The sequence below is a fragment of the Pezoporus wallicus genome, unplaced genomic scaffold, assembly GCF_028554395.1.
Source record: "Pezoporus wallicus isolate ANWC-B61680 ecotype Strahan unplaced genomic scaffold, APGP_CSIRO_Pwel_v1 contig_3365, whole genome shotgun sequence".
Taxonomy (NCBI): Eukaryota; Metazoa; Chordata; class Aves; order Psittaciformes; family Psittacidae; genus Pezoporus; species Pezoporus wallicus.
The window spans coordinates 5,158,168-5,177,389 of record NW_026640883.1 but is presented as its reverse complement, the minus strand read 5'-3'; the positions used below and the strand labels follow the sequence as shown (position 1 = coordinate 5,177,389).

At 38.2% G+C, this 19,222-nt stretch overlaps 1 protein-coding gene across 4 annotated transcripts in view; it reads right to left on the bottom strand.

Moving 5' to 3' along the window:
- The window catches only part of VTI1A (vesicle transport through interaction with t-SNAREs 1A), a 271,798-nt gene that overhangs the window by 101,836 nt on the left and 150,740 nt on the right, over window positions 1-19,222 (bottom strand). For all 4 annotated transcript variants that reach the window (XM_057421011.1, XM_057421008.1, XM_057421012.1 and 1 more), the window contains one exon: window positions 2,296-2,366. In XM_057421011.1, coding sequence (XP_057276994.1) covers window positions 2,296-2,366 — 71 coding nt within the window. The remainder of the gene's footprint in view (window positions 1-2,295; window positions 2,367-19,222) is intronic.

Here is a 19,222-nt window from a genome sequence, read left to right as displayed (position 1 = left end):
ATTAAAAAACCCACAAAATAAGCGAAAGCAATGTTAAAAAAGAAACAAACATGTACACACACAGATGGAAGATCTCTAGCTACCTCCCAAGAGAACTCTAAAAAAATGCCTTTTCTTCCGGCTCTGGCAGAAAAAAAAACAACATAAAGAGTTTCAAACTGTAAGTTTGCTTTTATTTAAAACTGAAATACCTGATTATAGCTCTTCCATCATTTCTCTATTAACATCAGCGCACCACATAATGCAAAGAATGGGTGTCATGCAAACCTGTTAAACGGCATATGACGGCACTTCCTACCTTCACAAAACTGCCGTAGTGAAATAAACTTTCCTATTAGCAATGGCAAATCTATGTGATGGTTAAGAAAGCTTTGAAAATAATATTAAGAATACTAATGAGAAAGGAAGGAAGATGCTGGTGGTGATATCCTGTTTGACATAGACATTTTGAGGTTTTCCTAAAAAACACTGCAACTTTTAGAGTCTTGTACAGTCCAACTAATCTGTCTGACTTGTAGCAAACCTTTTATCCCTCATTTTTGGCTTTGGGGGAAAAAAAAAGTTTTACTCTACATGCAGGAAAACTCACATATGTAAATTTAACTCAGCTACAGAGACAATAACTCATTTAAATTTTGATCACAAGAAAATCTTCCCAATTTTCACAACATTGAACTGCTAAGACCTGACCATCATACTCAAGTTGACATTTGACTTTCAGAAGACAAGTTTATTACCCTCCTAATAAGACAATAATACCATGTATTCAGTGTAACGCTATTATGCGTTGCTAGAGAACCCTCTGTCCTGGTCTTTCCAGAAGATGGAAATCTTGCCAAGTTACCCAAGATCAAGACCAGGTTGGACAAGGCCTTGGGTGACATGGTTTAGTGTGAGGTGTCCCTGCCCATGGTAGGGGGGTTGGAACTTGATGATCTTAAGGTCCTTTGCAACCCTAACTATTATGTGATTCTATGATTCTATCATCCCTTACTGTTCATCTGAATATACAGACAGCTGGGAGAGGTCCACTCATGTGGCTCCCCGGAGAGCTCTTCTCAATTCCCCAAACAAAATATTTTAAGTGGCATATGGTAAAAACCTGCAATTTAAGATGTTCCAGTTATGACAAGAGGTCTTTCAGTGCACTGTGGTGGGAGACTTATTTTTAGTCTTGTCCTTGCAACTTACAGGTTTTTCCATCAATTTGCTCTTCAGGTGGGAAGTGCAGAAAAGGGACAGTTATGCTACGAACCATGTGTACACAGAGTCATCAGAACTACACTCTCTCCTTCCCATGGATTTTTATTGTCAGCAGAAAGGGATACATGGCATTCCTCTGCACTGCCTAGGTTTTACTTGTCCAGCTAGGAAAAGAAAAGCATCTCAGACTCAGCAGTTGCTAGGGATGTGAGGAGTGGAGGTGAAGTAAGACACAAAGTAGTCTGAACAGCACTTGGTAAGTGCTCGCTTAGTTACATTTAATTATTTAGTTATAATTCATGTTTTAAAGTAGTTAATAACCAGGATTTCAGGAAGCAACTGGTACAGCTGACAGAAAATGCCTCATTAAAGCCATCATATGAGGCTTTACCAACCAAAGCTAACCAGGTTGTCTGGGACAGCCAAAGGAGTTTTAAGTGGCCTTGGTCAGCTAGAGGCCTATAGGTGGACTTTGCTTTGGCAAAATTGGACATTCAGGAAAGTATCTGAACAATGTGTCATGGTGACAAAGTCACAAACAGTCATGTCTTATTCTGTGAATGGAAAACAGAACTAGAGAGGTAAATTTCTTAGACTGAACTTCAGAGAAGTTGTGTGCGTTGGATGGGATGGGCTTCTGAGTATCTTCATTAACTCTACAGAGAAGAGCTGATCCCTATGGAGGCAAGATAAGCCAAAGATGACATAGATATATTGCCTTGACTGCAGCAGCCGAGCAGCAAGTAAATCTGTTCTTGCACTCAGAACTGCCCCAGGAGGCAACTATTAGCATTTGAGCTACAAAAAGTAAGGTTGATCAGCTATTAGCAGCTCAGTTGTAATACTGAACCTTGTTTCATAGAAAGTTCAAGCAGTCACTGCAATGGATGCTATAAGAAAGCTTTCAAAGGACAAAATAATGACCTAACTATGACATTAGTGACAGAAAGCTTCCTTCCAACAGCCAGTTTAGTGATTTAGCAGCTGATTTATATAAAACTGATCAATATGCTGGATTATTTTTGCATGCACAGAGAACTTGCCCAAAGCAAATAAAATGCGAGACCAGCAATTACTTGTTATCAAGCTTACCCTTTCCCGAGCACGCTGGATCTTCTCTCTGTCATGGCTGAGGTTTTCCAGCATCTCCTGTCCAATCTGCTCTGCATTAAAAAATCAAAATGTAAATCATGAAAAACATAGCTCGTGGCTGTAAGGCCTCAAAATGCTGGGTTAGAGTGCAACAACGGCATACAATACAGGTCGTAGCCTAATCGCTGCTCCTAACTGCAAAGAGTAAGACATCATTGCACTAAATTTGAAGTTTTTCAAGCAATGTAAAACTGAAGAAGTAACAATCAAACGAGGAGTTGTCCCACTGCAGTCTCTTGAGGTTGCGTAGGCCCTGGGAACAGATGCTGACCTTCAGTCTGTGAAACAAAGCAAGACGACTTTCAGGCTTGCTCTCCGTGCTGGGTGCTCATACATCCCGTATGCCCCTGAAGCCCACTCCTTTCTAAGTCTTAGAAAGGAAGTCAGGAAGCCTTTGCTAGAACATCAGCTCTCCTTATACTTCTAAAGACACTGAGAAGCATAATAGAGAAAACCACTCTGTGCCTCTCAGCATTTACCAGTGATGCTTAAATAAAAGCTATTTCAGGCTAAGCGTAGTTACTGGTGTCTGTTTTGCTCCATCGTGGACTATCCTGGCAAGCTCAGAGATATGCTGCAATGGATCTCCTGATGTTTTTGACAGCAGACATATACATTAACTGATTGTCATCACCATTTGTTTACAGTGGGGTTGCTTGCTTCCACATCTTATGCTGAACCAAAGGTTGCAAAATTATACTGGAGAGGCCTCAAGTTATGGTACAAAGACAACACAAGATGCCAAAACTTTACTCTTCAAACAGCTTCAGTGATACGCTCCTCTAACACTGAAATATTAGCAGTAAGTATAGAGATTTTAATCTTCAAAACTCTACAGAAACATTAAGACACCCACCCTGTTATTTCCCTGAAGGAGAAAAATAAGTTAAATCATTCCTATTTTACAGATGGGGAAACAGACACAAGGAGCTGAAGCAGCTGTAGCTTGCCTCAGGACACACAGCACGTGTGAGACAACCAGCATTTCTGTGCACATTCATTCAGGCTGCTTAGCTAGCTTGCCAGAGATACCCAGCAAAACTGAGTAGAACTACAAAACCAGGATTTTTCTTTTTCCATAAACAACAAAAACCATGCCTTGCTTTCGTTGTGGTGAATAAGGCGAGTCTTAAAATGTCATCATTTGAGGAGCATCAAGAAAATGAATCATTAAAAATTCACCCATATGTTAGTAGAGCAAACATGATGATTCTTATTCTTTTAATAGATAAGGTCCATTTTTTTTGGAAACAATTCAAAGTAGAATAAGCTCAAAGTTCAAAAATTTGAGAGAAGCAATTTTTCTTTTTCTAAATGCATTTAACACGAGGTACACACTCTGACAGATAAAGTCTAAGGAAATTCATTACATATATATTTCTCTATCTGTTGCCAAGTGCAGTACAAGTAAGATAAATATTTCCTCAGATATCTGACCACAAATTGACATCCTCATTATGCTATCTTGTCCCTCTTGGCTTGCTGCTCTTTACTTTTAGCTGTATATACAATGCCTCCCAAAGGTGAAATGTGGCAAGATATGTGGTTATTGAGTTTAAAAAGCTGTAAGGTGCAGTACAGCCATACAAATGGTAGCCTAAGAAAGCAGTTCAAGAGAGCTTTGCCTATGTTTGCATGTCAAAGGACTTACCAGATGAAACTATACTGAGCTTATTCCTCATCAAAGCACTCAAAATACTGTAATACACAAACAGATACCTGCATTCAATGTAATTGGGGTGAGAAAAAACAAAGCAAACTCCCTTAAACATAGAGGGAAAAGAATCAACAAGTAACCAAGTAGCATGAGGTGAAATGATAATGAGTATTTATTGCTAAAAATTATAGCTATGTTTGCACAGACATAAAGGAGTGTGAAGAGGAGATCTCCCTTCAAAGGAATAACTACAAAATAAATGGCTTAAATGGCTTGGAATTTCATAAGCAAAGCTCAAAAATATCTTTATAGGAAACAGTTCTATTTTTATTACACCAATTTTAAGCAAGTTACTGTGGGGTTTTTTTTCATCTTCTTCCTGTCACTGGCAAGTTCACACTCTTAGCTTTTTATAATGATTGAATTTATTTTCCAACCATCAATGTGACAGCAGCATCAACTGTAAGTGAGGGTAAAACACCGTCACTTTGACGAATAGTGTATTTTCCTCTCATTGTCGATGACTGAAGACATCAATAAATAAGGAAGGAGAGCATGTCAGCCAGAATATCACAGAATGAATTGTTGATATGACACTTAGGGATTAAACCTTCAGCCATGAAGTTCAACCTAGCAGAGGGGTCTGAGAACTGAGATAGTTGCGTTTCTTCCCAGCAGCCTCTATAGATAAATAATTGGATGGATCATCAATTTTACAGGAGCAGCTTTACTCTACATGCACTTTAGTTGATGATCTTTGGCCTTTTAGGGGCTAAAATAACAACAAAAGTTGAACAAAGAGATATAACGGAGGTAACATAATCTCACAGTAAGTTTGCAAACACAAATTGACACGTTTATCCACAAATCCTCTTCATATACTTATTCTACTCTGAAAATTCACTGATGACAGTGAAACTTGATTTTTAGCTGGAAGGTCAAGGCTGTCAAACAAAAATATTAATAAATAAAGAATATACAGACTTATAAATGATATGAAGACATATCTCCTCACTTGGCTTGCAAGTGAAGGTGCCCAGGACTGGAGAAAAGGTAACATAAGCCCATAGCAGAACTAATTACAAGCTTGATATCATTGATATCTGCTTGCTGTAATTTTTCAAGTTTCTCCATGACTCTGATATTTTCCTGCCAGTTAAAGTCTTCATCTATGTGGCAGCTTCATGCTTTTAGAGCAAAAGAGTGGTATAGATCTTTCCAGACTACTTATAACGCAAATCATTGACAATTCCACTACAATTATGTGAAAAGGTCAGGTTTCTAAGATACACTGTAGTACAGATGCATGAATTAGTACCAATGCACAAACTGAAGGTTGTTGCATGTTGCCAGTAATGGTATTATTTCCAGAGAATCTTAACAATGTCAATTATTTGGGGATTATGCCAACCTTTTAGTTGGTATGTACGGATAATGTATAGTACTGTGCAGTTCCAAGTGCTACAAAAGACTGTGTGGTGCTGCCTCTTCTAACTGAACTTCCCAAAGAAACGCACAAAATTATGCTCTAAAAATTATAGCTAAACTGTGAGAAGCAGAAGGGTGAATGCATTTACATCATTATTATCTATGTACTGACAGAGGGCAGGAATATTTGATATAGCAATTATCTCAGTCTTAAAAAAACACTGTGATGAACAGGAAAAGAAGTTCTGAAAAAATACATAACAAGCATCAGCCTTAAAGCATGAATGCTAAAATTCACAGCTCTGAATTTATTCCTCCTTAAAGGTGTTTGAACAGTTTTGGGAAATCAGCCTCTTCAGTGCTAAACACCTTAATAATGTCATGTCGTGGGTCCAACACAAATGGTGCCTGGTTCTATGAGACCATTACGCAAAGAAAACCCATCAACATATCTTATCCTAAAATACTGAAATTGATTAGAAGAATGAAGACACTTTCCTCAACTGAAGAAAAAACCCCACAAAAACAGTAAGTGCAAACCCAACTTCCCCCTTCATGTGTGCAAAAATCAGCCCATGCTTTTCAACTTTTGTATCGAGATAAACCCAAAAGACAGTGATCAATTCTAGCGATGCCTTACACTCCTGAATATGCCCTTACTTTGGAATTTGCCTGTAGCCTATATGCAGTATTTATTTAAACATACAAATCAGAATTATTTAGTGTATGTTCCACAAAGCTTGATTTCTAATACGCACACATCGAGGATGCAAAGTAAGTTGTGCTTGACTGGTTTTTCTTTTCTTTTTTTTGCCTCACACCATTTAAGTATTTATTTACTTTATCAGCTAAACTGATTCTGAAAGAGCTTTTTCTAATCATTCAAGTCAATAATACTCTTTTCCTTAAGAATGACTAATATATTTACTCAAGAGATAGGAATGATAGGGAATAAGCCTCTCCAGGCTTTTGGAAAAATAAATATGCATTTTTATGAATTTTGAAGACAGAGTCCCCATTTTTCTTTTCATATGAAAAATAAAATAATCCAACGTGGTTTTCACAGCACCTTTCCTCTCAAAGTGTACCCTGTGTGTATGTAGATATACCTCTCCATAGAAACATAGAATCATAGAATAGTTAGGGTTGGAAAGGATACTACATATATAGATATATATAAATACATTTCATAAGAGGCAGCAGATATCTTAATATGGTTTAAAATGTGAAAAAAGCTTAAATCCAACCAAATCATGGAGAGGCTGCCTGGAAGTATGACCCAATCTCATCATATGTACAATGCATGCATCTGAGCTACATTATTAGGGGTGGGAAAAGACAAACTAATTTACACTGGGAAAAGCAGAAGATCATGTTAAAAATCAAGACAGCTGTTCTATAAAATCATGAAATAAACTCAAAACCCCACTGTGTTGTGAGAGAAGGACTCGGAGGAGGAATGGAGCACACTTCCACCTGAGATCCTCAGCCATGCCTAGTGAGTAATGCCATTTGGGAAGGGTAATTCCGTGTCGTCTTTGCACAGTGATACCGCATGCTCTGAAGATGCAGCAAAAGCTTATGGAAGATTTCTGGTGAACTACACTGACACAGGCAGAAATTTAGTAAACATTCTTGAGGCTGGGACACTTTTCTCCAAAACCCACTCTGTTTTGGACAGGTTAAAAGTTTCTGTTTTAGGAGATTAAGATAAATCATCAACAGCAGTTTCTGGAAAAAAATGCCAGAAAGCATTAAATGCTAGCTGTTCAGAGGTGACAGCAAGCAGATTTACAAACTTGGAAAATGGATGTTGCTGGAGCTGTAAGAATTCAGGGCTGAGTCAAATGCTTTATGCTTCTGATAGCAGAAAGTTAATAAAGAAAGTGATGACATATCTTGGAGGGACACAGGTAAAAGGCCTATAAATTTACAAGTTCACAGTTGATCTATATTTACATTGAACAGCCAGTATAATTAGAGACAGAGGATTTAGATCATTAAAGTTATTAAACGACAAGCACAGGTTAATACAGATAAATGAAGGATAATATAATGGCTATAAGCCAATGGAGAGACAATTTGTAGAGCATTAACAGAACAGTGAAACATGAGAGTTGGTGCTCAAATGCCTCAAGAATCTGCCACAGAGAAGTTAATCTGCAAGCTGTGAAGTGGTCACTTGACACAGTAAAATAAAAAATAGCTATATGCTACAGGTACTGTTGCCCTTTTCAGCAGAAGAAAATGTTGTAGCAGTAGAAAGAGTACTGACAAATCTTGTACCAGTAGAAAGAGTACTGACAGTCAACAGCATACACTGAGAACATGCAACACTTCCAGAGCTGTCAGAAGTTCAGTTGCAAGTGAGGATAAAAACAGTTGCCCAGTCTTATTATAACACCAAAAAGAACTCCCAAAGTCCAAGATGTCCACCAAATTTAAAATACAAACATTTTTCAAATTCTAAAGGTCCCTACAAGCTCTAATGGATGTTCACGGCATTACTTCTATTGGCCAACAGCAAAACGTATTCCTTGATCCCAAGGTCAGGGAAACCAGAAACAAAAATATCCAGAACACTTAATCAGAATCCAGGCTTTGTGCTTTGCACAAAGTTAGAAAGAAAAGATTTGAGAAAGATGCCACATGCCTTTAAGAACAAACTGTGAGCATTTCTTAGCTAACATCTCCCATAGTCCAGGACTACTCTGTCCTTCCCCAGGAAAAAAAAAAAAAGGCAGATGAATGAGAAGAAAATAGGAAAAAGAAAGGAGAAAGATGATATATGACAGACCTAGTAACTTCTCCTCCAATAGCCTTTTGTTTTTCTAAGGTTTCATAGCATTTCTGAAATCCTAACTTACATCAACCTGCTGGTATAAAACTACTCATTTCTCACTAACTGATGTATTTTTTTTCTGTCTACTCCCATCACCCAGCTAGCTGAGCTCCCTTACTAACATTCTCACAGCCACATTCACAGGAGGTGGCAGACTTTGATATCCCTGAGTGCTCGTCTACAATTGAAGTCCAGCCATTGTTCTAGCCATGCACCAGCTCAGCAATGCTCATCTGCTCCAGATTCCTCCCTTCGCATCTTCTTCCCCTCACTTCCTTCAAATGAGTTCTCAGGCAAAAATCCTTACTTAGTGCATTAATAAGTAAACAACTTGCTACCCCCATTTCAATCACTTATGCAAGTGAAGTTGGGAACCAGCTCTCAGTATCTTCTTTCCCTACTATTTAAGCACTGCCAGGACGAAGAAGTCCATCCTCACTCTGAGCTTGGTTCAGGTAATGGATGCTGCTTCATTACAGTACTGACAACCTTGAACTTTTCTGAAAGCAATTTAGCAGGGGAGAGTATTAAAAATCCTAACAGCATCTAAATTAAGCTGCAGAAACATACCCTCTAAAACTTGAGCCACAAGCCATCACTTAATTAAACCTATGACTCCAAACAGCACTGAGATGACACAACAGTGATCTTTGGTTCATGTAACTAAGGCTGGATACATAATCATAATTTAATAAAAAACATTCCACCATCTACCAAGTTTGCTACGGACTGAAAGCAGTGTAAATAATTACTTTGGACCCTGCAGTTCCAGTTATTTCAAAGACTTAAAACATGTAGGCAGAGAGTTGGCAACGTAGACTCCTGCATTCAGCAGCTCAAGGCTCATATAGCTGGCCCTACCTCTATGGCTGATTTAAAGAAATAAATGCACTTCAAGACACAGAATTGGGCACCAAACAGATGAGACAGACTATCAGCCAACCAGCAAACAACACAAAGTTTCATTAGGTTTTCAAAAGACAAGAAAACATTTTGAAATGTTGAAATATGTTGTAAAATCGAAGTGTGCAGCCAGATATTTTTTCAAACATATTTAACTACACAAAACCACAGCATGTGACATTTAAACAGTGCAAAGACGAAGAACAAAGTCTGCTATTTATATCTGCAAGCACTGCAACAATTTAATATTGTTTTTAAGCTGATTCTTTGTGACCCATTTATGTAGCTAAAACTTATCAATAAGAAAAGGTTCTCTGCAAAATCTCAGTTTCTGGACATCAGAAAATCTATGAGAAGAATATATGCTTTAACTCTTTCAGTGTAATAAAACTGCCCTTGGAAGCAAAAAGCAATGTCAACAAATGGGGCACATAAAATTACTTTGGGGTTTGCTCAGGTTTCCCCCAACATCCGGATGTAGCAGACTTATCCTCAATCCACAGACCAATTAGAAAGTCAGGACAGCTGGCAACACAAGCAAAAAGTCTATGCTTGTGTGATCTTTACTACTTCCATGAAGCTAAAGAGTGTTTTAGCCTTTTTTGCACTGTTCAGCAATTTATTCTAAATGTGAATAGAACTATCTCCTGCTGTACTCACATTCATATTTAAACAATGAAAAATAGAAATAAAATAGTGCCCAGCCATTAGAAGAGTAAAAGAAACCTAGAGGATGATTAATAAATAATGCTTAAAACCACTGACCAAGAAGTGTAGCAGTTTATGCAAAAATAAAGCATTCTGAAAACTCTGTGTGTGTATACATACACACTGTTCTCATATTTACATACATATAAACTTTCTTAAACATCGGAAAGCCCACAGAGCAGGTGAACAGCTCAGCAACCTCGAAGCTGGCTTCAGTGCAACTCACTCTTTGAATACGAATTAGCAATGGGTAATCGCAGCATATTTATGAGGCCTTTTGCCTGGTCCTTTTCTCCAGTGAATGCTGTATTATTCATTGCGTGTGCCCTGACCCCAGTGCGCTCCTGTTCTGACAAATCATACTTGATTAAGACAAATCTTTATTAGTTAGCTAGTCAACTTCCCCATTTATCATTTGCAAATCCCATTCTCCTTTTCAGGTACAGTAAAAGTAACTGAAACCATTTTTTCTCCATATAAAATGAAACGCTTGTTACAGAGAGTAAGTGCAAACAGAAGCCTGGAAGTCAGTAATAGATGATAAAACAAACGTTTAACAGGTATAAATTACAAATGTGGCAAAGCTCTAATGCAATAGCATTCTTCAGGTAGGCTGAGGAAACATTAATTAGCTCATCCTTTCAACATTTCCCATCTTTCCACCGACTAAATCTCTCAAACTCTAAATGCTATATAAAAGAACTGCACTGTAAAGTTGGAGGCTGAAAGTACCAGGGTTTAAAAAATAATAATAAAGAGAATGCTGAGGAAAGTTACTGTTCAAGGTTCCTTCTAAAACCACAAAAATCTTTTAAGACTTGATCTATAAAGGAGGCAAAATGAATTCAAAATTATTCATGAAGCTTCAGTTTCCCTTGAAAATGCAATATCTCTCCGAAGAGGTGGCAATTTGGAGAGGAAAAAGCCCTTTCAAGACAGCGCTAGTTTATTCAGTGAGTAATTTACAACTAGAAAACTGTGTGATGTGAAATGCACACCAGTTTTGTCATGGTAGGGGTTCTGCTTGCAGAGAAGCATGTTTCCTCTATCAGGACTCTGAAGATCTGATGCAGCTACTTGGAGATGGAGGGACAAGGAGCAGAGGGAAAGGACAGTCCATAGATTTATGGCTGGCTGTGGTTCATGTTCCAGCTCTGCCCCAGAATGCTATTCCGGCCTCTGGAGGGATCTCTTTGCTGCTCACTTTGCTGGTTTGTTTTTTTTTTTTTGTGATAAAAGTTTAGTGGTTTGTGGGTTTTATTACGTTTTGAATCTTGGTTGTATACATAATGATATTTACACACACCAACTAGAATCTGCGTTCATTTGAATCACACAGGAATTGAAAAGCTTGCTGCTAAAGGACATAGTATCAACATAAACATCTCTGTGCTGCTTACACAGCACATTTGTTACGGACTCCTGTCTTCTGCCACTTCCACCTTCCCACCTTAAGTAATTTTTCCTTTGTTTATAGTTTTATTTTTACCCTTCAGGACCAACACAGCTATGGATTGTACTCCTTTTTCACACACATGAGCTAAGTGCTAGTGATTTCCATCTGCAATGTTGCCTTTGATTATACACACAGTAAAGCTGAGAAAACCACCACCTCAACAAACCCACAGAAAGGGAACAGAGGGAACAATGAGAAATACCTGATGGCCTGCAGGATCACTGTTATCAGGAGGTATACAAGAAGGAAAGAATCCAGACTGATTTTAAAATACAAGCTGAATTTGCAGGGCTACATATATTAAAAAAATATATATATTAAAAAAGTGTCTGCTCTTGTACTTGTCAAACAAAGGTATTTCTTCTGCAAATTGCTGAGATGGAAATAAAGACTTTCCCATGAAAGATTTTTTACAGCACTCCTCAGAGCAGAATCGTATTTAAAGGATCAAGTTCAGCTCTTCAGATGGTGTTTAAGAGGTAGACTTAGATGGGGCCTTTACAGCATGCATACACAATTTGTTTCTAAGGGTTCCATGCAAAAAAATACAGTTGCAAAACTCTATTTTTCAGTAAGTGTCTAAGATGACAAGTGTGATTTCTTCTGATGTAGGAGCTCAGCAACACTTATCGATGTTTTTGGCATCTCTGCATTAGGCTACGGCTATATGCTTTAATTGGGGCAAACCTGGAGATCTCTAAAACCAAACTGCTCCAGAACAGAGCAGCAGTCTTGTTTGGATTCTTCCAAAGCAGCTGCCTGCAGTGCCTCATCAGCTACTAGACATGGTCTTTTGAGTCCCCAGTGATCTGGGTCAGGGTTACCCAAGAGACTGCTTCTCCCTGTTGGGTGTCACTTGCACTGCAGTCAGCAGATAGACGCACTGGAGATGCCGTGAAGAAGTGCCGGCAGCTGAACGGTCTCTGTGAGGATGTCCTAGGTTTGGATGACATCTCCCCTCTCTCCTGGTCTGCCAGCCCTCAGACATGTTAGCATGCAGGACATGCTGCCAAAGACATCAGGTGGTTTGCTGTGGGATGTAATTAACAATTCTGTAGGACTCGCTGGCAGGCCGCTGTTAGCGTTTATTTGTGTGAATGTTCTGTACGCTGCAGACAGCACAAATCAAGTACGTCTTTCTTTGCTGTAGCTTATTTCTATGTTTCTACAGGACCGACATGAACAGATCAGTGTGCCCCTAGCCTGACACAGTAAAGAGACAAGCATCTGAATTTTCTGTCATGTTCAAAGACCAAGGACATGGGGAAGAAAGGTCGGACCTGGGAAAGGACCCCGGACTGCTGGGCTCTGCATTTGAAATGAAAGGCATGCCACCTATGGGCAGATACCATCCAGCCACCCATCCTCACGGACGTTACATACCTGTGAACATTGCCATTTTCACATTTTACTGCTGTTTGGATACCAACAAAAAGGATAAATAAACTCATATTCCTGAAATTCCTTTAAAGCATTGCAAGATAGGGATTTGAGCGAACATAGTATTATTATGGACTCAGCCGCTGCTGTAAACCTGGTAAATACTTGTGCCTGTTTCCCTGTTTCTAAAATGGGTGTGAAGGAATCCACGTTGGCAGAACACAATAGCTATCATTAAAAGGCTTGTATTCTTATGGAAGGCATTTAAGCACTGCACTTAGCTTCTTATATATTAATTTTCATTATAACTTCTGGTTTGAATACAATTTTAATTGAAAAAACAATACTAGAAATGATTTTTATAATGAAATTTGAAGCGGCACCCTCTCCTCAACTACAGGACATTATTTATTTAGTCTCATAAAGGATTTGCAGAGTATTTGGGCACCAAAATATAATTATCCCATGATGTACTGAATTGGTAAATTATTGCAGTATGACATTTTAATGCAAACACCCAGTTTACAAACATAACTTTGCTGGAAATTCTCAAGATGTGTTAAACCGATGTCAGTGTCTCAGTAATTTCGCAGTTTAAAAACAGTTAGAAATGTAATGACTACACTGCACTTGATTAAAGCATTTACAGCTCTAATCAAAAACTGACAGCAAGATCAAAGATGTTAACTTAAATCTCTCTTCTAATTATGTTTAAAATGCCACACCTCAGGCCTGTCTCTCCTCTTCTTTTTCAAACCAAATTCTGCTTAAGAAAGATCTAACACTTCTTAACAGTTCATTATCCAATAAAACTATTCAAAGCTTAAAAGCAATCTACACAATTAGTCAGGACCTCAGGGAGTCCACCGGTAGTCTTTATTACAGGGCTTCATATTAAAACACCTTAATTATATTTGTCAAATGGATTTCATTAAAACCCATCGTCACTTTAATTTTCATATTTTGACAGTGCTGGCATAGCATTATTACCACCTGCCAAGCTACGAACTACAACAAAATTATCAAATTCCTTCAAATACTGAGCAGTTCCTTTTTGTACCTGACCAATGATTTCCCTCTTTTTGGTGAATGCACCATAATTAAGAGGAATAATTAAAATTCCATATTCAAGCAGCACACATGCAAGCTAAACGTACAGTGTATCCATTGCAGGTGCGTAAATAAGAACCTATACGGGTACCTGGTTGCCAGGAGCACATAACACAAAGGTAGGACACATATACTGAAGTGCTTCTGAATAATAAAGCCAAGACATCAAACAGAATGCACTATTATTTAATCAAATGACAACCATGATGACTTGAAAGCAGAGGACATTTTAACTTCTACTCATTATACCGTCATTTCGACACAACAGATCTGGGGATTATGACCATATACTGTAACCATAGTTTTATTTTAGATATCATCCATGGAGGTTCTACATGACTTCAGACAATCACAATGAAATATAATTAAAACAAAACTGTTCATCCTCTCTACCAACAGTCAGTGCCTTGACAAAGGCTTCTTGTATTTATGATACATTTCCAATGCAGGACATACCAACTCTTGTTTGTTTTTTCCTTAATACTCAATGTCACAGCAATTAACGGCTTTAGATAATTACCAATAATATAAAAACTAGGTACCAGCATCTGTCATGCAACACGGTTTGGGCTGTTAACGTCATGTTGGATATAGAAATAAATTATTTCCTCTTTTTTGTTACCTGGAATACTGTATGGAAAACTGTGAGAAAACAGTTATTTACCATTATTGTGCTTATATTTACTGAGCTAAATTCAAGCCTGATTAACTCCATGTTCTTCAGTGAGCATGTGTACGAGATGACTTTGGCCCACAACAGATAAAACAATGGCATGCAGATTGCAATGGGGAAAAGAACAGAGAATTTTCCTTTCTTTCCTATAATCATAGCAAGAAATAAGAAATGAAGAGGTTTCTGCCATATGTCTAACACACTTCACTGCTTTCTACAAAGGTCTCAAGAGTAATGATCTCCGTGTGTTATGAATATTTTAATACTTATTAAATGTTCGTGGATTATTGTGGGTAAAACTATGGGATTTTAAAGAACTAGTTTACATGGCAATTAAATATAATTCCTACTTAAGAAAAAAAGAATGATTTAATAATTTTTTAATGTATTATCAAGGAGGAAAACCTCAATCTCTTTCACACTAAATCATAAGTTTTGGCAAAGAAATTGCTAAAGACATGCCGGGTTTCACTTCATTTGTATTTTATTTCTTTTTATTGCTTTAATTGCTTTTTATTACAAAGAAATAAAACAGAGTGCTTGCAAGCAAGGGACTATGAGCTGATCACAGATTTCTTGTCTGATTTTGTTTGGTGAGTCACCTTATTCCTTTTATCCTATTTATCTGTAAAACAGGGAGAAATACTGCTTCCACTAGAATTCCACTAAAACAAGCAAGTGCCCACACACTGCTTAGCTGTCCTGTTATCAGGACATTTTAGAGCAAATAATTAGATTTTTTTGGTGCCTCTCATTCAACTTCAAACTATCATAATTACCAATAATACAAAAACTAGGTATCAGCATGCCAACTAGCATGTCAACCTTGGGTGCATGCGGGGATTCCTCTTAGAAACCCACTACCCCAGAAAGAATGGAGGAGATAATAGTGTTTTAAAAACAATCCCAGCCCAAAACAGAGAGTTGGCTTGCTTCTACTGAGATGACTAGAGGCAGCCCCTCTGCTTAACACGAGGATGGATGGAGGGACATGGAAGCTTTCCAGTTGAGAAGCTGGTAGATGATGAGAGCTCACATGTGCCTTTGACACAACTGCTCATGCCCTCCCTCTTGAATCTCCTCCTCCCTTTGCACTCAGGATCCTGACCTCTCTGTGAGGGCTGTCTAATGCTCTGGCTTTGGTCCCCTTCCTCCCTACAGATCTGCAGTTGATTTATGCCTGGAGAACGTCATGTGCAATCTCGGCTACTATTTAATAAGTGACAGATTCCTTCTCTCCTTCATTGCCATTTCCATCTCTCTCACTGCTTAGCCTTCAATGCAAATGCAACACAACCCAGCACAGTTCCCTGTCCCCCCAACATGTCTCTACTCCATCTATTCTCTTGACATGCAACATGATCATCTTCTTTACCACCCAGCCTCAACATCTTTTTTCACTCAGTAGTGTTTTTTCAGTCCACATTTTTGGGCAAACTGGCTGATTATTTCTGCATGATGTCGATAGGAAACAGACTGGTCCCATCCATCCACCTTCCTAAAATTCTCTTCTGGGCTCTCACTCATTTCTCATGTTATTAAATCCTCTTCATTACATTCTGTTACAGCCTTGACAAAAATCCACATACCACCAACAGTAATGCAACTGTTACAAACAACATTTTTTAGCATCATAGTGGTCTTCTTTCTCTTTCTAGTTATGTCATTGCCTCTCCCCAGTTCAGCACATTAAACAATAGCTACATTTCTTCCATTGTCAATCCCTTCATGGTCTCACTTCTCCCATTTCCTATCATCAGCCTATTCATTCTTTTCTCAGCTCAGATATCATTCACTCAGTAAATTTTTACTCAAGCATTTCCACAATTTCTCCCATGTTGCCATGACTAAGAAGAGCGCGCATAAACAACTCATCGCCTCGATCATGTTCCTGCCATCTCTGATCTGGCTTCTCTTGTCCATTGATGTACCATGCAATCATAATTTCTTCTGAAGTACATGGAAATCTCAGCCACAGTCACGAACCTTTGTCTTAGACGAATTCCTAAATGTCTAGTCCCAGAATGGGTAAGTAATAGCACAAAATCTAGCAAGTTCATGAGGGTATCATCCATGATGAAGGAGGAAGGAACTGAAAGAAACAAGTTATCACCACTTGTCTTCACTGTTGCAGTGCAGTTGCGATGTACAGATTTGCAATGTACACTGCATTACTGTCAAATTATACCTTCCTAAACCAAACACTGTCCCACACAAGTTATCAGCAAACAGAATATAAGTCCAGTTGTCATGAGGGAATAATTTATTAAATTGACACTATTGCTAATAATTACAGAAAAAGACATGTTTTTCACGCTTGACAAACAGGAAGCCATCCATGTTTCCTATTTCAGCTAGGATACACAAGAAAAAGTTCAAAGTGATACTCGTCCCTGGCTGGCACGTATTCTTTACCATTTGAAGTTTATTTGATACAAATGAGGGTCTACAGAATCCTGCTGACACGAAGTCACAAAGAGCATATACATTTATGAATACCGCATTTACTGCACTTTGTATGTGGGGTTTGTTAGGTCTTGGTGCTGAAATCACAGCCCTGAATCTATCTTGAAGATGTCAAGGATGTGTTGTGAGCTTTCACTTTCTCTCTCCCCACCCCCCAACCAAAACACTACCACAGCCTCTATGGCTTTAATTATCAAGAATATATTTTCTGGTTTATATTAAATCCCATAATAGAAGCAGCCAGCTTTTTTTTTCTCCTTCTTTCTTTTTTTTTTTCCTTGCTAATAGCATACACTCTTGATGTAGGAAGGAAATGTGAAGAGAGGACAATCCAGCTGGATTAGACATTTTTGAAACCTATTGCCAACAGTGAGCTGTCAAAGCCAGCAATCAAATGTAACCCTGGCAAAAAAGAATGGAGACTGCTGTGAGGAGATTTACTTACATGGAACTCTCAAATAGTGCTTTTATGTCCCGATTCTCCTCCCGTGCCCCAGTTTTATACCTGCTTGTTGTCCCTTCTTCCTTGAAGTTACACTTGGTTTACAGTTGCGTGGTAGAAATGCTTTCTCTATTCCAGAATTAACTGATTAATTTCTACAAGCTCAATGCAGACAAATAAATAATGTTAGACAAATAATTACTGTTTTCCTTCCACATCTTAAAATCTATGAAAATGTGGAGTAGATACTGCTACAGAGATCTCCACAGTATTTCCAGGACTAAAAAGTCTTATTACAAATTTTTTTTTGCAGCTCAGAAGCTGAAAAGAAGGATGTAACTAACTTAAAGTCATACAGAGTCAGAAAGAAGGGTAATTCACTACATCCCTTGTGCTTTATATGCAGTTTTTCACTGTAAAGCTATTAATAAGCATCAGAAAAAATTGGTAATAAGAACTATTAAAATTAAATGACATGAGAAGATATTTTGCTACAGCAATGGAAAGAAAAACAAGACAAAAGTTAAAGAACTGACTGGGATACATTAATGAACAAAACACAGTTTAGGGAGAGAAATCTGGGCTATCGAAGAACAGGGTCTGAAACAAGCAGCAGGAGAAAAGCAAAGACTAAGACTCATATGTAACGGAGCAATTATTACACCATCAAGATCTTTACATTATACAAGAAAAGGTTTTCTGGATTAAAGAGGAATGACTACAGAACAATATTTGCGTTTTGGCCACATCTGTTCTGCAGGCTTCTAAGGGTCTCTCTCCGCTATCACAGAATCACAGAATGGTTTGTGTTGGAAGGGACCTTAAAGCTCCTCTGATTCCAGTCCCCTGCCATGGGCAGGGACACCTTCCACTAGACCAGGTTGCTCCAAGCCCCATCCAGCCTGGCCTTGAACACTGCTAGGGATGGGGCAGCCACAGTTTCTCTGGGCACTCTGTACCAGCACCTCACCACCCTCACAGTAAAATTTTTTTTCCTAGTATCTACTCTAAATCGATCTTCTTTCAGTTTAAAACCATTCCCCTTTGTCCCTACCTGCCCTTGTAAAAAGTCCCTCTCCAGTTTTTCACTGTAAAGTAATGCTACTTCATTATTTTCTAGCAACGGAATGAAGATTTATTGATTAATACCCATCTTAAAGCTTTTAAGAACTCTCTGATTCATGTAGAGTCCACATTATAATGCAATGAACAAGGAAAAATAGGATTCTAAGAATGTAATTTGTGTGGCGTGTATGTTTTCTGTGAACAGGAAATCAATTTTAAGATTATGATGGGGAGCCACAGAAACCACAGAAGATCTACATACTGGGAAAACGTACAGATAGCTGAAGTAGTTCAGTTTCATAATGAGGGATGTGAAAAGTCAGTAACACCTTAAACTTTAACCAGAAGAGAAAATTTATAGAATACTGGCTACTTTCCCTCTTTTAAATTGAATAAGCCATTACAGTTAACAACCTTCCCACCCCATAGAAATAAATAAAGAATGCTGTATCAATTCTAATTTAAAACCTCTTATCCTCATTAAAAACATAGTTGATTTAGTCAGAAGTTCCATCTATTATGTACTGTAATGATTTAATAGTGCCAATCAGATCTATAGTATTCCTAGAAATGGAGGGGTTGCAGCTGGAGCTCTGCAGACCAGTCAAACAATTTTCAAAGGATATTCAGAGGACTGCACCACTCTATTGTAGGTAGAAGATTAAATTGTAAAGGAGAAAAGAAGCAGAATTTCAAAACAAGTGTATCAATATGGCAAATAACTCTTCTTCCTGGGC